At 44.8% G+C, this 21,858-nt stretch overlaps 1 protein-coding gene across 1 annotated transcript in view; it reads right to left on the bottom strand.

Moving 5' to 3' along the window:
• IGF2R (insulin like growth factor 2 receptor) overlaps positions 1-20,512 on the bottom strand; it is a 55,524-nt gene extending 35,012 nt beyond the window's left edge. The window contains exons 1-10 of the mRNA XM_083831608.1: positions 20,297-20,512; positions 13,747-13,880; positions 8,943-9,067; positions 7,173-7,271; positions 6,633-6,765; positions 5,403-5,523; positions 3,050-3,164; positions 1,424-1,586; positions 1,109-1,289; positions 174-277 (exon numbers count right to left, since the gene is read on the bottom strand). Coding sequence (XP_083687734.1) covers positions 174-277; positions 1,109-1,289; positions 1,424-1,586; positions 3,050-3,164; positions 5,403-5,523; positions 6,633-6,765; positions 7,173-7,271; positions 8,943-9,067; positions 13,747-13,880; positions 20,297-20,409 — 1,288 coding nt within the window. The 5' untranslated portion in view covers positions 20,410-20,512. The remainder of the gene's footprint in view (positions 1-173; positions 278-1,108; positions 1,290-1,423; positions 1,587-3,049; positions 3,165-5,402; positions 5,524-6,632; positions 6,766-7,172; positions 7,272-8,942; positions 9,068-13,746; positions 13,881-20,296) is intronic.
• Between the last annotated feature and the right edge of the window lie 1,346 nt (positions 20,513-21,858).

Raw genomic sequence — 21,858 nt, 5'->3', positions numbered from 1 at the left:
AGTGCTACTACAGAGTACAAAACGATCCTGCAAGCCATAGAAATTAGTGTTTACTCTAGCAATATTTATTTCTTGTGTTAAATGTGGTTCAAAGCATGCATTCATTTGAGCCTAAGATCTACCAGCAAACACAGAAGAAACTCTGAGCAGTCACCACAGCTGATTATACTCACCTGCTGTTTCATTGCACTCAAAGTTTATGACTGTCATTCTCTCAAAGCCGGAACTACATGCATCCCCATTCGGATAAATTAAAGTGAGATCCCCATCAGAATATCTGAGTGAAAAGTCAGTTTTAGATAGAAATGTGATCAGGCAATAACGCGGTGTTCTCCTCATAACAGAAGCCATACTTTTTTTTTTTTACTTAATCATCTCACTCAAGAGGGAAGACTGATGCTTGTTCAACATTAATACTGATATTTCTACTGCAACAAAGGCTTCCATCCACAGATGTTCCCTCTTCATGAATTATAGTATTTTTGAAACTGTACTAAAGCTATTCCAGTCTTAGTGGAACATTTCTTCATATTACTCTATTTCATGGCTATTTTTGCAGGTGGAAGAAGCCATACTCCCTGGACAACTGCTCTTACAAGTCTGCCATATGCATACAGATAGAATGAAAGATGGTACCTAGGTGAAGAACCTCTTTGCTACTGTCCCAGTATGGGAACCCTCAGGTTCTTCAACACACTAATTCCTGGACTCAAGTAATCTTGGATATGATTAATGCATGTTCTTGCAAATGAGGTGGAGATTGAGAGGACAGCTAAAACATCCAGCCCTGATGTCACATTGCATACAAAACTCGAGAATGACAAGATAGAGTACAGCACAGTCTGCAGTTCCGACTAAGTTGGTGAAAGTTTCCTTCCTGTAGGCATTGGCCCCTACCAATCCCATTTGCTCCTGTTTGCTAATGCTATCTTGGCATACTGTTAATGTTTTCCTATACAACACCAAGCAAGAATGCTTGCATTTTGTATCCAGTATTGCTTACAAGACAAATAAGGGCATCAAAGTAGGAAACAAAGAACAATCATCATTCAGACAACTTAGCACAGCTGAAGAGCCTGGAAATGTATGTTTTTTTTAATATACATACCTTAGGGTCTGGTTCTCAAATCTTCCTGCCACTTTTTGCTGGTTATTCAAAGATTTTACTTGGCAAGATGAAGTGTATCCCGTGCTGTCCTTGCAGTTACCTGCACTGGTTTTCCCACATACATTCAAGTAATAGTAATACTCATCTTTGTCATCTTTGGCTAAATACGGTGTGACATAATCTGAATAAATAAAAAAAGAAGTGTTATAGCAGAACAGATATAAACAAAATCTGCCAAAATCTACTTGTCAGGTGTGACTGGAAACATAACTGATTAGTAGCACCACAGACTCAAAAGAAAAATAGTGAGCTTACCTGGAAGTTGAGTAAGTGGTCTCAAGTCAATGGAGATATCATGTTGCTCGTTAGTCAGAAGACAGCTCTTACTCTCCAGGTAATCCCTGTGACAGGCATACTCAGTAACCCACTCAATTTCATATCGGCAATTTGTTTTTGCTGTGAGTCTGGGACCTGCACTCTGATACAGAAGTGATCAGAATTAAAATTGTAAGTCTAGAGATGTACTTGAAATTGAATCCATTAATTAATGGTGTCACATTCATTTACAGTCAGAAATGAGCAGCTTCACCTGTAAATTGCTTAAGATCTCCAAACACTGTCTCTGGCTATTGAGGTATTGAGAACTGAATAAAACACCTCTTACTGATTATGTGGCAAACTACTAGGAGTCTAAACAGAGGTAAAGCATCAGCCATTAGCAAAGGATTACAAGTAAAGTACATTTAAAAAGCTCTTTTGCTTTACATGTCAGCAAAAGAGAACATGGAGCTCAAATTGCTGAGCACAGCTTAGATCATGTCTGCCTCTGGGGATTCCTCAAAGAAGGGAACAGATCAAGTATTATCTGAAGGCAAAGCAGCCTCTTGGACACTGGACATTTTAGCAACTTCCCTCAGTCCAAATCAGGATAAGAGGTAGTAACTGACAATTCTTTAGCCAACACTTTCATCAGATTTTTTTTCTGTAGAGAATATTTTTGCACCTCTTGAAGTGAAACGATTAGAAGCTCACTGACTCACATAACTAAAACAGGCAGATACACAAGTTACGGGCACAGGTAACATTAGCAATACCATTCATAACATATGTGTGCATAGTTATGCTGATGTATTACAAAGTGACAGTAGAGGACACCCTATGGTCTGCTTCTTCAGTCATGAGAATGATGTATGGTACCTATCTAGGTCATAGGAGGGACAAAACATTAAATCAAACTTAGCCTGACAGGAGTTCCTTCTTTGCCAGCCCAAAACCAAAAGCATTGCAATATGAAGCAGTAGAGCACTAGCAATATCCACACTGGTCCAATTTAAGGAGTGCAGGTTGCTGAAATTACCTGGCATCGCAAACAGTGATTACCATACCGCATTGAAGTTGACTCAAATAGCATCCTGCAAAAGTTGATCTGCTGCTTAACAGTACAAACTTTAAGGTTAAAGGAGTTCATTAGCCTGCTTAGCAAGTGACAAACTTTTGCCAAACAGTGACACTTGCTTTTTTTCTTCCTGAGGAAGGCCAGAATAAGAAACAAGTAACAGACAAAACTATAAGCATGCCCAAGCCTGACTGGCAAAAAAAAAAATCTTCATCAGCCAAAAGAGAGCTCTGTGCCAAGGATTAACATGGTACTAAGAGTCCTGTTCAGACAAAAATGTTTAACCTAGAAAAGGATAACTAAATTCACCAAAATAATGGAAGAATATAACCCTGGGAAAATTTTATTGAAGTCCTTGTTTTATTTAAGTTTTAGAAGACAGTTTTTTTTATAGTATTATATTTTGAGTACGCCCAACTCTTGACAAGCCACGAAACAGCAGAATTTTTCTGTTCCCTTCAGTTATCAGTAACAGTGAAAGATAATGTGAACAGAAGTTAGAAGACCAACCATTTAACACACACACACTAAAACAGCAAAGTTACCTGTTCTCCTCTCTTTGATGGGCAAACAAAAGTGATCGTCACTGCTGGATTATGGCCTAGACAGAAGTCTAGCTTTTCATCATCCCTGTATATTCTCTCATAACTCAGTACCAGCCTAGAAAGAGAAAACAAGAAACAAAAAATACACTTAAAGACAACACACTGAACAGAAGCATAGTGTTGGAGGGACACCTCTCTTTTACAGAATACACTGAAGTAGTCCCACTCCCGGAAGTTACTTTTTATGGAAGCCTTTACTCCTTTCATTTACAGTTTACTAAATAACTATTAAAACAGCCATAGAATCATTAAGGTTGGACAAGACCTCCAAGATCATCTGGTCCAACCATCCCCCTACCACCAATGTCACCCACTAAACCGTGTCCCCAGGCACCACGTCCAACCTTTCCTTGAACACCCCCAGGGACGGTGACTCCACCACTTCCCTGGGCAACCCATCCCAATGCCTGACTGCTCTTTCTGAGAAGAAATGTCTCCTCATTTCCAACCTGAACCTCCCCTGACACAACTTGAGGCCATTCCCTCTGGTCCTATCACTAGTTTCCTGCAAGAAGAGGCTGACCCCCAGCTCCCCACACCTTCCTTTCAGGTACCTGTAGAGAGCAATAAGGTCTGCCCTGAGCCTCCTCTTCTCCAGACCAAACAACCCCAGCTCCCTCAGCTACTCCCCGTAGTACTTGTGCTTCCTGGTCCTGGCTACACTGTTCCTGATACAAGCCAGGATGCCGTTGGCCTTCTTGGCCACTGGGGCACACTGCTGGCTCATGTTCAGGCGAGCATCAATCAGCACCCCCAGATCCTTTTTTTCTGCACGGCTTTCCAGCCACTCTGCCCCAAGCCTGTAGCGCTGCATGGGGTTGTTGCAGCCGAAGTGCAGGACCCTGCACTTAGCCATGTTGAACCTCACCCCATTACCCATCGATCCATCCTGTCCATGTCCCTCTGCATGGCCTTCCTACAATTTCTATACAATTCTTTCAAATTCCTACATTTTTCTATAGAATTTCTTTCCACCCTGATCGAGACAAACTCATTAGCAAATTGACAGTAGAAGGACAATTAGAAAGGATCAGACAAGGTAGGAGTAGGATCACACAACATAACTATCTGACAAAGAAAAATGGCAAGGTGACGGTAAGAAAACAAGGAAACCCCGATAAAACTTTCCTAGCAAGTGTTGCTGTTCTATGTGATCTAACATGCAGAAAACGACTTGAGGAGGAGTGACCACCTGGCTTCAGGTTAACTGCACCTCTAACTGGCCTCTGTAACAGGATGCAGACATACACTTCACATTACTCCTTTCCCAGGCCACCCTAGTCTGATTCAGTACATACAATGACTTTTCCCTCAAGAATGAAGCGCTCTTCAATCCTAACAGGGTAAGAAAAAGCTTTCTTGCCAAGCACTTTGAAATCCAATGTAGTTGTACTTTACTACGAGGAAAGAGTTATGCTTCTTCAGATGCAAGCTTCTGTCTTGGTACACAACACCTTAGCTATTTGTTTCATGGGAGACAAACCCTCCAACAAGATTATAACGTTGCTAGCCTTTAAAAAAAAGAACAACCCTGGCACCAAAAGGCCAGAGCCTTTGGTCTCCCTGTTATCCTGGTTTACTGTTTCAACTTGTATCTAAAATAAGAGTACGCTATTGACTGTACAGACAAGGTAAACAGGCTTAGATCTGACCATTTTGGCATAAGCCCCCCAGGACATACAGAACTTTTATATTTTTTTTCTTTCAAGCAACACTCCCAGCATAAAAAAAGCAGGAAACAGAACAGAGAGAGCATCAAGGAAACAGTTTCTCCTAGCCCCCACTCTTCTGCCACCACCAGGAACAATAAACCTTGCACTGCTTATCTGTTTCTTATATTAAGAACCCACTCATACAAAACTAGAGAAGGGCAACATCTGGCCCTATTCTCAATTTAAAGTACTCCTGGGCAGTAGAGTGAGCCAAACAAAGTAAGTCAAAACACAGAGCCAACACATTTACCCTTTGAGCCCTGAGACATTAGACAGATGGAATTAAAAAAATCATTCTTTTGCCTAGAGGCAGAGAACACTAACCTTGGCTTCCAAGAAATTTGCAATTTTGTAAGGAAGAACCTCTGAGAAGGAAGAAAATTTGTTGTGTTATGGCAGTAAAATGGGATGTCTGCAAAGACTCTACCCTCCTACTATTTGAAAAAATCATCTCTGCCAATGCTTCAAAATTGAACTTGTGCTGATGGCAACACGAGTCTTCTAGAAGTTAATACGACTGCTTTACCCAGCCTAGATGAATGAGAAGCATTCACAGAAGTACCACCAGAAAAATGAAGTACCTGTCTTGGTCGTGACGCTTCAGCTGTTCCTTTGGACGGCCAACATCATATGCATGACCTTCATGTATCAAGCAAGCAGCACTGCCAGCAGGGCAGTTGTTGGCCTCTCCACCTGAGCTTCCTGTTAAAGAATATAGAAAACAAAAATCAATTTTTAAGCCCAGCTCTGCACGGAGTACTTTGTGATTTTATCTGTGGACTTGCTTGCTATCCATTGCTTCACCCCTTTCTAAAAATATCATTAAAACAGGTAACATTAAGAATGTGTAACTGGCAAGACAAAATCTGACGTACTTATGTACAAGCTCATGCTGTCGCATTTTTTTCCTTGCTGAAATTAGTTTCTGGTAGCTAGTACAGCAGTTGGATATATAAGGCTCAAGAATTTCTAGAAGTATTTTATCTACTTTTTCCCCCCACAACAGTGAAATAGTATCAAGGGATGGGTAACACCTACTGTCAGGAAAGGGTTTTTTCCTCCTTTGACTCTTATCTTATCCAAAGCTGTCAGCAAAAAGTTTCAGACTAATAGTTTGTTGTTTTGTTTTTTTAAAAGAAGATCAGACCTGCCACTAGAGGTAGAAGTTTTAGTTTAGTTGTCCACTAAACGTGGGCACACAAAATATAACTGCACAGCTTAAAAAGTCAGTGCAAATATACAACTAAGCTAGCATTTTCAATAAGATTCAAAGAAGTGATTTTTCTCTTTTAATTCCTTATTTATATAGCTCCCAACTGACATCACAGTGATAGCTATGCACCGTTACTTATCAAAGCACCTAAACACTTCTAATTCACCTTGGGATAGACTTGGAACAAAGCAACAGCCTGAACGGGAGCCCAAAGCAAGTAATAAATTCAGAGCACAAATAAATTTATTTAAAGTTTATTAAAATCTCTTTAAAATTTATTAAAACGTGCTATGAACTATCTTGGCAGTATTTGGCAGTAAACAAACAGCTGAAAGACTGGACTGAGTAGAAGAGCTTAAACTTCTCTAACAGTCCTTGCCCTTCCAGAAGGCAAATATCTCTAAACAGCTCAATAGTTAGAGGACAAAACTTGGCTTCACAAAAAAGCAGCCTTCAAATCATCAGAAATAGTTTGAAACAATAGTGAAAATCCTAATCCACCCGTCTTCAGTCATGGGACAACCTCAACTGGGGCACTAGAAAAACCATACTGCTAGAAATTTATAATCTGACAGGTGATACAAGCTTGTGCCCACACCTAAGTCCCTGCAGATGTTTATAAACAAGGAATCATCATCATCAGAATCATCCACCAAGTAGTGTCCTGAAACTTTGATGAGAGGATTTAAGTCATGTTTCTTCAAATCTTCATCAAATACATAGCAAGGCACCTAAAAGAAAAAGAAAATACATACAGTGCAGGCCAATGAAGTAGGGAGAAGTTATGAACAGGCATTTATAAAACCAATTCAATACGTGGAAAAGGCTTTTACTTCTGGAAGATCGGGTACTTTCAGACAGACTTAAACCTAGATACACTGGAGAAAAGAAGGCACCAGAACTTAGCGTGTTGTGCTGCAGCTCTTATAAGAGTTCTACTATAAACCATATGGATCCCAAAAGATTGAAGAACTACCAAAAATTCTCAGCTCCACCAGCTTCCAACAGCTGTTTTATATGCATGTGAAGAAGTCTGGCCTATGGAGGCTGTTGGGATTTGTCTGGGGTAGGAGGGTTGGAAGAGCAAGATTACCAGATCTGTAAAAAGAAATTTCTGTACGTATAGTACATAGATTACCTCTTTCACAGGTTTAAACAAGTCTTTCTTGCAAGCAACAAATGTCCTCCACTCAAAATAGTGCACACACTCTGTTGCTGTTACAAATTCAGGGGTACCCTATTTAAAGGAGAAAAGTCATTTTAAGAACGGACTTCAGTTTTATTTTGTATCTACAGACAGAAATAAGTTAATATAAGAGATTAAAAAAGAATACAGAACATCAGACCAAAGCCATACAGTTTCTTAATAGCACTTAAATAGCATGACTGTTGTTTGTGCTTTTTTTTTTTTTAGCAGATTTGTTGGTAAACTCAGGAAGATGCAGGGTGCCAAATCCTTCTCACTCTGCATATGCAAGCTCTCCAATTAACATGTGCAAATCCTAATATGCAAAAATTGTATTACATCTTTTAGAAGCACTCGTGCCAACTGACATTGGCAGGAATACCAGGCACATCTAGTTACTAAAAATGAAAACACCAATGTGTGTGTATAAAGAGATGAACAGCAAGACAACGCATAGTTTACCCATTCCCTATCCCACAAAGAAGGCTGATAAGTAAGTTCTTCAGCTATACAGAAAGGATACCTCTGAAGTCAGCTACTTATTTTTTATAGGCTCATGTCAAACATTTGCATCTATTTCAGGACAAGGCTTCTACCACAGTTCAGGGCTGGATACTCAAATGAATGCCTCTGCTTATAAAAGGAAAATGAGACTTTTTCCCGTACTGTCTCTTCATCACCCCAGCTAGAAACACTTTAGCCTATTCAAACAGATACCCTCCCCTATTTAACCCTGCAAAAAGTGCTGGAAACAAGTTGTTCCAGACACTATTACAAAATCTTTTTGCTAGGTCACATGAAAATAGGTGTTGCAAATACACTAACTAGAAGAGGTTTGACAGTGGTTATGATCTGGTGATACTTCCTCAACTCCAGCTGAATTTTTAATTTTGTTTACAGAACCTTCTGCTAAAACAGCACACAGGTAGCCTTTAAACCTCTCTGCTGCACTGGCACCTTGTTTGTGTTGGCTACGCTTCCAAAAGAGGGTGTGCAATGGTGTTACCTGTGCCAACAGCAGCCCTGGTAAGTATTTCTCTCTGATACACAAATACATAAACTGATGAGTCTGTACAGAATACTAAGCTGTGATATCACTTATGTGTTTGGAAGGTGCAACTCCAAAAGCACATGGATATGAACTGCATACACACTTTTCAGGTATCTCCATTCATGCTTTCAGCAGATACCCATGAACAACTGCACCCCCAGAAGCCCAGGTAGATGCACAAGCACTCTAATCTCCCAACTATGTGCAGACAAAATCTAAAGCTTACTGACATCAGCTTTGCTGACTTGCACCAGAGATCAGTCTTGTCCTTCAGTACTGTTTTATTAAACAGCCATTCTAGGTTCACAGCTCAGACACAGCCAGCATTGCAACAATAGCTTTCAGTTACAGCACCCAGTTGACCAATTCCTCCAAATTACACTATTAAAATACTACAGAAAAACATGAAGATACTACTCAAAACATTAAAGACCCAGAAGAGCCTGTGATCAGACCTAAGCAGCGGATCTGCAATTATTTTCTAACTTCACTGAATTTTGAATGCTCCTTCAGATCATGTCCTTAATTTGGTACTAAAATGTAACTGGCTCTTCCTTAGGCTACGAAACTTGTTAATTACTACATCCACTAATACAGCAAGTCTCCCTAAAAAGCAAGTTAAAAGTACACGCTTTATCCATTGAAGATAAGAATAAGTGATTTAGACTTACCAGTGTTTTCCCACACAAGAAGTTAATGTTGCTTTGAATTTGGTGCTGACTGTCTTTCTGCAAGCAGTTAGCTGTAGTGTTGAGTTCCAGAAGAGTTTTAGAAGCTTTTTGCAAGTTTAGATCACCTAATGTTTGGGAAAAGAAAAGGGGGGTTATAGTACTGTGCTTTCGTGGAAGCTCAACATAAAGGCTCTAAGTTCAAGCACCAAGCAGCACAAGACATGCCAGTCCACCTGAAAACTGTCTGAACAGCGTACAACTGAAGACCTCCCTTGCGGTTCTCATGACCTAAAGTCCAGCTGCAACTTAAGACTGTATTTGATCTCTCTAATCACGTCTACTTCCTCAAGATTCTGTAAGCAAACACCATTACAAGCTAGCTTCAAGTATCACAGCTCACTCCTTCCTCCAACCAGCTTCAATTTACCAGCTTCTCAGCCTGTCTTTTATACAGATAGTGTCAGAGAGCGTACTTAATGGAAACTCCATCAGTGCCGGGGTGCATCTGCAGTACTGGCATTATCTCCTGCTAAACCCAACACAGAACCACTACACCCATGCACATCCTCCTACAGCTCTCATCCCCTTTAGCCCAGCCTGTGTGCTGCAGGAAGGCTGGGGTCAGCAATGCTTCACTGCACGTCCCTCTTTTTCCAACACCTGACAGGAAGGGAAAGGGTGAAGCACATTTCAAGTCTCAGGAATGTTTCTGTTCAAACCCATTTGGTTAGCATTAAGCAAAGTCCTCCACGCTGCCCATTTTTACTAGGTAGATTTTAGTGCTGCAATAAGTTTGGGCTGAACTGCAGGGAACACTATAAAATGCCAGTATTGACTGGCTTCCCTCCTTATTTTTTTGTTGATGTCTGCACTAGAGATAAAGTCAAATCTGTAATCACTGCAGATAGCAGCTTTGCATCTAGGTCACATGTGAGCCCAGCCACATTTCCCTGCCTGTTAACTCTTCACTCAGGGCAGACAGAACTACACCACACCCAACCTGGGGTAATATAGTTCTGAGAGCAAAAGCAGCAGAAGTAAATGAACTGGGCAGGAAGAGGGTACAAGAAGCTCAAAAACATAGCCAAGGCAATGTTCTGTAGCAACACCTTTCCAAGCACTGTTACCAGCTGCCAGGGCTTTTCCTAATAACATACATTGTTTGGCATCTTTCCATCAGGTTCCCCAGCACTGTTTTTCAGCCCTGTCCCACACATTAACTGCTTTGAACTGTAGCAGGAGAAAGCTGCTATAGCCACCAAGCTTCCAGGTAAAGCTGAAATGGTGACGGTCAGAACGCGACCTCCACAGCTAGCCCTAAGCAGTGCAAGGGCTGCCCATTGGTGCTGTACCTGCTCACGTCACGCTAACTTTGTTACAGGAAGCCACATCGAGATGCTAACACCTAAGCAGCCATTCACAGCACCCCTCTATATATCCAGGGTAACAAGACAGACAGAATTCAATAACCGCCTGCCTTCTCAAGGGAAGGTAAGAATGGAGACTTGTCAGCCCAGAAGAAAGGCAGCATAGACTGAACATGCACATTCACATGTGCATGGGGATTTGTGCCAGGCTGAGAGCCTGCCACAGTGATGCATGTTACCACCATTCAGTTCAGCATCAGCTTTCAGGCACCTGGATGCTGTCTGAGATTCCTGCCTTTCATGTTTCTTGACACTTATCAAAACATGGTCTTCAGGTTACTCTGAGAGCAAGATTCCTACTCATCACAACATTGCTTAGAAGATGCTGTCAGTGTCTTCTCTTCTTCACTAGGAGATTTAGTAGGAAGGAAGCCAGTATAACTTTCTAGTCATGAGGTACATATAGTAACAATATGCACAAGTTATTAAAAACCCTGTATAAACGTGTACAGTTTCATGCCTCAGTTTAGCCAAGAACTTACAGCAGCAGCCACTAAGGACCTAACTTATCCCTCTGTAAGCATTAGCTTTCTCTCAGTTCTGAGAACACATTAATTACACTGCTCTAAAGGACTTGTTAGTTAACTCCAGTTTCCTCAGTTAAAGTGATGTTCAAGAAAAAACACGCAAAGCCAGTACATCTTGTTTAACCCAGGACAACATGCATACTCTCTCCCCTCCCTCATGCATGCTTAAAGCTACTTTAGGAACTTACTAAGATCTTAGCAAGAAACCCTTCAGCAGCACACTGTGAGGAAGGTTGGGAGTAGCCTTATAAGCCACCCCCTCACACTGTCAGCTTCCCATAAACGTCCTTCCAGAGTACCAGTTCTGCAGCAACCTTCCCTACAACAAGCTCCCTCTTCAATCACATTTCTTCATGACTCTAGAGATGCATTCTCTCCTTAAAGTAACACTGCAAGCCAGCTACTACAGGTCAGAAGAATTAGCATCAGATAAACTTCATTTTACATGGTTGTACTAGACCAGTATTAACAGCACTATCCACAACACTTTTTACTCATTTACTCCATCTTTTAGGCTGCTTGGAAGAAGAAAGGCAATCAGGGAAGACATCTGATCAATCACCCAAAAGGAACGGGGCATGTAGGTGGTAGCTATCATTTCATGTCCAGCCCTTCTGTTGCAGCTGAAAAACTGCATGTTTCACCACTCAGGTTAACACAGTTACAGCAACATTTCTGCTTTTAATTGTAATAGCGGTCCAACTAAGTGGAACATCAGTCACTAGGTATCACAACACATTAAAAAGGTACCGTACCGTGTCATTTCCATCCTCTGACATTCAAGAACTATGCATTCTGCCTACACCCTGAAAGCTGCTAAAGTCAATCAATAAAGCTGAAAAGCATTTTCTAGGAGAGGCCTCTGGGATCACAACACAACACTGCATGTCCCACTGACACAGTTAGCACTGGCCACAAGGCCTCCCTCGCATACAGTTTGATTACAGTCACAGATCATACAGGTCCTACCCCCACCGAAGTTGAGTTGGTTTTATTTGTTGCTCCCTATAGCCGTTACCTCTCGCATAGCAAATATTTAAAAGCAAAACTATTGTTTGCAGTGAAAGCTCCTCTCTGCAAGAAAGCAGAAATCTGATTAAGTCCAGATTAGACTAAAGTTCACCACTTAGCAAAGTTTATTCGCTGGCTTTTTGCTCTTCCTTCCCCCAAATCAAAACCCTTCAGCTGCACTCAGCACAGGCGTTCAAGTAATCTCGTAACAGGCAGATTGCTTTAAGACAGGCACGTGGCTTAGCTGTCTTGGCTGCTTAACCTACAACGGGAGTCTACATCCAGATAGACATGGATTCAAGGATTGTTCTTCTCTTGCTAAAAGTGACTTGGATTGACAAACAAGCAGCTTAATAATACATCAGCATGACCCCAACTCAGTCTGATGGTGCTGAAGTCCCAGTACAACCAGGACAATGTTGCTCACATGCTACTTCATTTTGCATCCATATGCAGCTGAAGGCTCAACTGCCTAAGAGGTCAGATACACCTCAGCAGAAAACAAAACTTACACATTTTGGGAACAAAAATCAGCAGCAGAGACAAGCGGTCTAGAAAGATGTCATGCTCCTCGGAGTGGAAGACGCTGCAAAACACAACTGCAATTTGAACTTTGATGCATCTAACCAGCCATTCCAGAAAGCTCTTGCTTAGATACACTGCACTACATTAAAAAAAAGCACAGCCACAAATTGAGGAATACTTTTACTCATCAGCCAGTGATTTTACATCAGGGTCACAACAGCATGAAAAGCACTGACTGACCACAGCCTGAAGCCAAAGTATCTCTGTGGTTAAGGGAGGGGGCGGGTAAAAGGGAGGCTGACTAGATGCTGCTCATCTGCATACAGGTGAGAATTTTTCCTCACCATCTTCCAGCAATTCAAGCTCAAACACTTACTGAAGACTCAAAGCTTCCCATAAAAGCTGTCTGCCAATGGAAAGTAAGATTGACAAACACAGCCAAATTCAGACATCAGATCTGCAGCAACCAGGAGTCAACCTGAAAACATACTAGCCTTTGGAAAGCTGTTTCATCATTCTGTTTTAAGTAGCAGCCAACTATGAAAAAATTCTTTATTGGTATCTGTATGCTATTGTTTCAGTAGCTGAATTAAAAGAAGCAACCTCAGAAGTGAAAAGCATCCATGCAAATCAGTACAGAAGTACAGTTTAGACCATGAGCCGCTTCCAACCAAAGTAAACATGCAAAGGATGTGGCCAGGAATATACCAGTTTCATACTTCGATCAGCCCCCTCAAGTCCACCACTCCTTAGGATACCAAGGATGCCTCAGAACTACTGAAGCAGCCACCAGATTTGACACATGAAACTGAAAACAGGATTGTGCATAATTAACTTCCTTTGGGTAACAACTTAAAGATATCCCAGAAGCTAAGCAGTACAAGAGTGCATTACAGAGTGTCACCTAACCCTGGTGAAAGAGCTAATTTAACATCAGGCTAGGCTGCAGTATAGTTTAGAGCTCTGCCCCAAGCTTTTCCTATGTCTGGTATCAAGCTTCAAATGAGGATACACACAGGATAGGATACATCCTGCCACAGGTAGACACACTTGTCTCTACGTGGGATAGTGCTGCATAGTTTCTCACTGTAGATCATTGTGAACTAGATGAGGAGATAAATTTCACTGTCCTGTCAAGTAATCATGTGAAATCACATTTTCTCAAATTTACATAGTAAATCTACAACAGAATGAAGTGCTAAACTGTTCTAAGAAAAATCTTTACTAATACGAAGAAGTTTGGAAAAACAGTTATAAGACCGTCCATTAACATGACTCTGGACTGCGTAGAAGGAAAGACACTTGTTTACTTACCTACTGACATATAATTCTGCTTATTGATGTCGTATGCACACACTGCACTCGTCCTTCCACACTCTTCGACACCAAAACAGAAGTTTATTTTATAAAGTACATGTCTGTCTGCATCAATTGCTTCCCATGTGTAACTGAAAAGAAAAAAAGCAGGTCTGTTAGTATCCACATTGGCTGTGCTGCCACCCTCTAGACAGCAGTCCCTGAAACAACCAAGTTGCAAGGTTAAGCACACCACTACATCAAGTTTCTTGTTTGTGTTCTGTATCAGTATCAGAAATAGTTGTTGCTGTGTCAGGGCCAAGAACCAAACAGATTTAGCTACTAGAGAAGCATCTATTTCCCCCATTCCTTACAGCACCCAACCAGCCACTCTCCCTCCCTCAAATCCCTGGGAAGGGTACTCTGAACAGGTACATCCACCACAGGTGGTGGGCCTTTCTCCTTGAGAGCCTGACCAATTTGTCAAATACCTTAGGCCAGCTGCACAGCACTGCCATTCAGCAATACCCAATGATAGCATAAAATTCACAAGTCTAAGCGGACTGGAGCAGCAGGCCACGTCCTGAACACCAGCAGCAAATCCATCTGGCTTCAAGGGAAAATCTGCGTCTGAGATTCTTACTGCATTCAGATAGAAAGATGCAAACAATGCTTCCTCGGACTAGCTGCACCTCTAGGCATTTTTATATACAACTCAGTATTCCAGGGACAGTTTCTGAAGGGTAATGTCAGAAACTGAAAAGGAAGCAGAGCTATCCATGAGGGACAAAAAGGGATCGTGACAGCTAGCTACAACAGCCATATCAGAAAACCAGCTGAGCAACATCTGATAAAGGAGCACGAAGCTCTAGGTAACACAATGGGGAATAAATCAGAGCAAGAAAACAAAAACAAATGTACTGTATTTCTGAGGCTGAATAAGGCCTAGTTTCCCTCATCACAAGCACTGAGATGACGGCGCGGATGTGGTGAGCTACATGACATGGCATTGCTCACTTTGGAGCCGTGCCCGGGTCAGCTGGTTTTGGTCAGGAGCTCTCCAGACGGGCTGGCCTACCAGCAGGGAGCACCGTCCAAGCTCTGTTAAAGAGGCCCAGCTCAGTAAACATGCACCATCAGCTTGGCTCTGATCTCTTCTAGTTCTGGCAGGAGTATGCATCCTCTGGATTAAATTGATTTCTGCAGTGTAAGAGATCCCCTAGCTTTCCCCCTCCATCTGAAACAGCAACTTCAGTGGGATTTGATGCACACTCGTGACATCAGAAAATCGAAGACAACACAGCAGCTTCCTAGGTATTCCTGATATTTACAATTCTCCTAAGGTTTAATGAATCTGACCCAAACAAGCATTTGCTTTCATCTACAGATTAGTACCAAGCCTATCAAGGAAGCTCAGCTCCCCTCTCTCAGCTATCGAGAGACGAGAAGTCAACCAGAAGCTTCACCCCCACGGTTTGGCTGCCTCCACCTCGACTTGTAGGTGCTACATCACTTGGCACTGCCATACCCCGGGCCCCCCAGGAGAACCCACTCTCCTAACACTTCAGAAGCCCAGTTCTTAGGTAAGGACAGGGCAACAGCAGCTCAGCTCCCATATTCCAGTTTTTGAACCCTCTAAGAGCCCCTCTGAAATCCAGTGAATCTCATCTCTAATCGAAGAGCCAGCAGTAAAATACCACACAATTTTCCATTTAATTGCTGAGTACAGCTCTTGGCTTCCTCGTACTACAGCAGCCTTAATTTCAGTCTGCTAGTGGCTTGAACAAGCAGGGGACAAATACAAGAGCTCCCTCTGCAAAACAAAAAAAAAATCTTCATCTTATTACAAAAAGAGAAAGCTCAGAAAAACCCCAACATACCAGGTACTGAGTCATACCCGAAACACTAGTGAAACTATTTTTTTAATCAGATCAAGGATCAGATTCAAGGATTGTGTCTCAGTCCTAAACAAATACTTGCCATTGTTCTTTCCTCCCAGGTACGCAGAGCTGACATTTTACAATCATAGTGATTAGCTCAGAAATGCAAGAAAGTGGCACAGAAGTGGACAATCTCTGTGCAGGAAGATGATGCCAATTAAGTTATAGTAGAGAAAAAGCAGGAAGGGAAGAAAGCCTGACAAGGCAATCACACAGAATAAGTTGGAAGAACCTGACTTCAAGTGCTCTGAAAACAGAAATTAAGACTAAAATCATTTTTTCCTCCAGCAGAAAATGTGTTTCAATCAAAACACAACTTTAAGAGGAAGCCCTGGAAAGTTAACATTCTGCTGAAGAACTCCCAGAGGCTCCAGTGCTCTTTCTGACTTGTTTCAGCAGATTACAAAAGAGGCAAAGAATTACATTTTTTGATCAAGCTGGAGTGTTCTTTAACACCCATAGAGAATTTGGAAACTAAAGCTTGTTTGTGAACTGAACAAGAATCTGAGTCCTTCATACAACAGAATTATCATTATATTAGAGATTAGTTTCTTGCTTTCCCAGTTCCCTGTTATGAAACAGAGGACATCAACACCTTTAAGTCCGCTCACACACATGCCAGAAGCAGAAAAGAAACAAGATGACAACGCTCACAAAACAGCAACAAAACAGCCACTGAAGTCAGCCTCTCTCTGGCCTGTCACAGACCCCTACACAAGGAAGTCCGAGGAATTTTTCTAAACAATCCAGGGCAAGTAAATGTGGGATTTCTTGTTTCATTGTGTTCCAAACCACACCTTTAATGGCACACACAAATTAAAGCCTACACCAGTTTCAGAGCACAGCTACTTTCAGGGAAGCTGAAGGGCCTTTTCTTTAAAAGAACAGGGGTGGAAGGAAAAGATTTATTCATTGCACTGACCAAACACACCAGAGCTTAACAGCAGGTTGGATGTAGTCTAAGCAGCTGTTCTCAACTAAGAGCTGCAAAATGCACATCCACAGCCAAAGAAAGAATTATTTATTTCACAAGAAAAGCTCCTGACATTAAATGAATGCCCAGGGACAGGACCTCACCGCAGCCCCATGGCATGTGCTCTGCTTTCCCATGCTTACAAACTGATCTCTGCCACCAGGGAAACAGCCTGTCTGCAATCGCTTGGCCATGCCGGCTGCAGCCGGGCCACGTGCACTGCCTTCCTCCAGCTGCTCAGCAGGCGCCTCCTGCCAGCAGTTATTCATCCTGCTTGGCCCCTTACCTGGTCCAGCCAAGGTCATCCAGCTAGCTAAGAGTTGCCATTGGAAGTGCTTAGGATATCCCAAATTCGTTCTAAGGGAGCTGTTACAGCAGCAGCTCTAACAAGCAATAGACTTGGTTGTAAGGGTGGAGGGTACACAAGCACTAACCTCACTGCCTGCTCTGGGCTGCAGCTAGAGCCAAAGCAGCAAGCACAACCTGAGGAGGAAAATACCCAGTTATTTCCAAAGCACCGCCTCCAGACAGGCAGCAAACCTGGCTTGTGCTCTGCCACAAGAGGCAGAAAAGCCTCCAGTGCCACCACTCCACAAGGCATCCCCAGCTCCTGCAGACCCCAGGAGAGAGGAGCAAAGCCGCACACTCGTGCCTCACACCACCCAGGCAGTCCTTTCCGGTGCCGTTCAAGAGCTGGGATCGAAGGTGGTTGGTTCAGAAGTATCCGCCTTGACACAAGCTGTGAAATAGCTACTTCTGCTGAAATTACATGACAGCACCTGTTTCCAGATAGCCCACAGACGGTTTTATCTCACAGTTACAGGCCTGAAACAGATCCACCTCCACCTTATAGGGGAAGTTCCCCTCTTCTTTGCCTTCCCCTTCCCCATTGCTTATTTCTGGCCTCTGCTTGCGGCACAAGCTGGATCCAAGAACTGCTCTGCCTCTGAATTACCTCTGCACAAACAACAGGCGCATGCCCAAGTGCACAGAGAGCAGAGGAGCCAGCCCCAGGCCTGGCTCACTGCAGCGACTGGCTGGGCACAGGAGGCAGCAGCAGCAGGCAGGGAGGATCCCCTGCTGGAGGCAGCACCAATCCAGGCTACGGTTGACAGCAGTTGTGCAAGCAGTGTCCAAACACATACTTGGATTAGACTTGCCCGCAGGTCAGTCTTTCCAGCTACTGAGCTTTACGTCCTTGCTTCAGTGTCTTAAAGAAAGTTAAAATACTTTCTAGAGAATTCTAAGCTCAATAAAGTGCTTGGCATTTTTTGACAAAGCAAAGAAGCAAAAAAGTAGCATGAAAATGGATACGAGCATCAGCAAGTTTAGTTCGCCTTGCGAACGAGTAGCTCCAGAGTTGAAATGAACAGCTTGCAGAAAGAAGGCCGGCAGCTCGCACCGTACATGCATCCGCTGACTCAAACCGCAAGCCACTTTGGGGTTTGAATGGTAGCGAACCACCCCAAATGCAATGAAGCACAAGACAGCTACCACCACCATTTTCATAACCACCCTCAGTTTCCTGGTTCTCAAACCCACGAGATGACTGCTAGGAAGGAACACCCCCTGCCCCAACCACTACAAAGCAGGGCTACAAAGAGGCAGCATTGCTCTTGTGGGGAGCACGGCCAGCTCCCTTTTTTGAAGGGGCACGACAGCCAGACCGCCCAGCACACAGGTGAGTAACCTACAACAGTGGGATTGGAAAGCTGATCCCTAAGTCACTGCATCCGTACAGCCTTGTGCCCAGCACCTCCTCAGTATGAAAACATTGCAGAGGTGAGACTGAAACCAGAAAACTTCTGCAAGCAGGTTCAACCAGCACGATCACAAGCTCACAGGCCTGGGAACAGTTCCCAGGATGATGATTTGCAATCAGCTTAGATGCAGAACTTCCCACAGAAATCACTATTAGATGTGGCTAACGTTTTAGCATAAACATGCACAGCGCAAGTTTGTTTCTGTATCAAGGGAAGTTCTCCCTAGAGAAAAACCAGAGCTTGAATGGCACAACATACAAAGCTGCTGCTATGCTTCAGGAGCTGAGAGAACACTTACTGTGTATCCCTACTCACGCTTAGCTCCGCTCTAGCTTACCTGTCACCTTTTCCAATCATCACACACAGCACATGTCTTCAGGCAAGTTCTCTGACAGGCACGTCGTGCGTAACAGCCTTACGGTTACACCACATGCTCTTCAGCTTTCGATCCTTGCATGCACTTTGACATTTCACCTTCTGTGATACAGTCTAAACCACATCTACTGCATCACAGAATGTGTGAGAAAAGGAAAAGCAATATGAAGTTCAAGCATGCAAGAGCTATAGGAAGCTCATGTGCTGAGAAGTCACATTTAAGCCATTACAGTGGCAACTTCCCAGGCATATGAAGCAACCACGGACATATGCAAATAAGTCCAGTAACGAATTACTTATGACATCTCCCATTTAAGTGTGTCGAAGCACTTAATAGAGCTGAGCAAGTTCACCTTCAGGTCATCTCCCTGTGCTCTGGGCATGCCTCTTCTCCGAGGCTAAGCCAAACGCTAAACCCAAGGCTTCCAGCAGCACAAGAGCACGCTGTGGTTTCAGGACAAATGCTGAAAGGAGTAAGCATGCTGCTCTGTTCATTCTCACTAGTAACTTCACATATCCAACCAAGTCCTCTGTATTCTTTCCCAGGTGTTCGTATTGCAGCAATCCTAGAGGCTCCTCAGCACAGAAGATAAACACAGCTAATTGCAAGTCACATGGCAAGTCACACAGCCAGCTTTAGGAGCACACGAGAACAATAGAAAAAGCGTGACGAAACCAGGCACTGCAAGACACGACATTTCACAAAGTTTCAGAAAAGTAAAGCTGGTCTTCTTTCCCCAGACTGTCCAAGCATACCTGTAGTAAGGCTACAGGAAGCAAGCAAAGAAAGACACTCAGAGTTTAAGCAGCCTCACACTTTAGCTCCTGCAAACATAAGTTCTGATATCTTTCTTCCCCACTGCAAGTGGGCCTTCCTCATCTGTGTACCGATCTGCTCTTATTTATTTAGAAGCAGAATGGCACCTGCCCTTATCCACAGCATTTTCCTTCCTCGTCCAGCTTTTGGCATTCACACACTGAAGCAGGGCTGTTGCAGCCTCACCAGCCCTGTAAGGGACACACAGAAGCGAGGGCACATGAAAACAGCTCCCGTAAAACAAATCCAAGCCTTGCCTAAGGCACTGCAAAGACGGGCCGGCCCGGGATCTGTCCCCACACTGTACCCGCTGGGCGAGACTCCAGCTAAGAGCCCAGGTCACCCAGCCGCCTCTCCCCCCTCCTGCTGGCTTTTCCGCAGCCGCGCCTGAGCCGGCGCAGCCCTCCTCGGGAAGCTGCAGCCCGGCAGGGGTAAACTACCAGGCAGCAGCCCTTCGCGCTCCTTTCCGCCCCGCCTCGGCACGGGCCGGTTCCGGGGGCAGGCCACCTCAACGAGACGAAACTCGCCGACGACGCCACCCGCCCTCCCGTCAGCGGGCGGCAGGCCCCTGCCCAACCGACCCCATCCCGCCGCAGGCCGAGCCCCGCCTCACGCCGCCTGGCGGGGCCGGGGCCGGGGCCCACACACACACACACACACACACACACACACACACCGGCGGCGGCGCCCCGCCACCCACCTGCACAGCTCCCGGTAGGCGTCGCCGAGCGCCGGGGGGGTCGCACCGCCGCCTCCCCGCGCCCCCAGCAGGAGGAGGCCGAGGAGCAGCAGGGCGAGGCCGCGCAGCGCCATGGGCTCGGCTCGGCTCCGCTCCGCTCCCTCCGGGCCCTGCCGACGCGGCGGCCCCGGCACGTCAAGGCGGCGCCTCACGTGACCGCCGCCCGCACGTGACGGCGGCGGGAGGGGCGTGCGCCACGTGACGCGCGCCCGCCCCGCCCCGGCCGCTGAGGGGCGGAGCTCCCGCCCCGCCGCCCCGCTCCCCCCCCCCACCCCGCCTCCCGCCGCGGTAACGGCTGAGGCGGCCGTTGGGGGCAGCGGCCGTTGGGGGTAACGGTCCTTACCGGCTGCCGCCCAGGCGCTGGGTGGGAAAGTTGGCTGGGCTGCTGACTGACGGGCTTCCCCGCGGTGTGGGGGGCTTGCACAAGGCGGCTCCTCGCCGCGGGGAAGTCCCCAGGGCCCCCGAGGTTGCTGAGGTGGGCCCGGGGCTTCCGCGGTGGGTGAGCTGGCAGGTTCTGGCCGCGTGTTTAAAGGCTCAAAAGGAGGGCTTACCTCCTAGTCCTTAGGAAACTGCGGTTGAGAAGGAAAGCGCCTCTGAGAGCGGGATGAGGCATAAATAGGGAGAATAAAAGAAAAATAAAAATTAGACTCTAGAAATACCTATCTTATCAGTCTAAATAAATCCTGTCCGCTGATCATGAATGCTATCCAAAAGTCATTTGCACAAGGAAATGCTGAAGGCCTATCACTGGAATACTTAACTATTTTTCTTGTCCCATCCCCTGTCATCCAAATGAACAAGACAGCATGAAGATCTACCTCTGTGCTAGATCTGATTCCAAGCTGCTCATTGTTTTTTATACTTATTGTTTCAATTCGATCCTTCACCCCTCCTTTCCCCCAGTTACACATTCCCCTTCCCTCCTTCCCAGCAGCATCAGCAGTGCCACAGGGCAGCCAGCAGGTTCGAGATGCCGGTCTGGGTGAGGGACAGCATGCCCTTTGGGCTGCTCTGGGTTAGCTTTCAGCCCTGCCATGGCCTGAGTTGCCACACTGGACGGGCACAAACACCGACAGCAGCTCAGGACGGGGAAGCTGGCACTGCAGGGGAGGTACACCAGCTTCGGCTTTTTGGGCTGCACTGAAATGCCACCCGAGCCGAGACCGAGTCAGAAGTTACAGTTCAGCTCTAGCCCACGGCTCACCGCTGCCACGCGTGGCCTCAGCTCCAGGTCCCCTCCTGTCTGCTGGCACAAGGTGGTTCAACGCTGTTCAGCTCAGAAATTCAGTCCAACAGAATAATAACCTGCGGGGAAAATAAATAAACACAAACAATAGTTTCCTGCTGGCTCAGCAATAGTAGCAGCTTAGTGAAAGGGTGAATCCCGTACAAGGGCAAACAAGCAAGAGGAGAAAGGAGGAAAAGGAGGAGGGATGAGTGAAAAGGACTGGCTGAATGCCGTTACCCATTCCAGTTTTGTATCACCATATGATGGATTGTTGCCAGCCCATGAAGTTTTGTTT

Source organism: Anser anser, assembly GCF_964211835.1.
Source record: "Anser anser genome assembly, chromosome: 3".
NCBI lineage: Eukaryota > Metazoa > Chordata > Aves > Anseriformes > Anatidae > Anser > Anser anser.
This window is presented reverse-complemented; position numbering and strand designations above follow the sequence as displayed.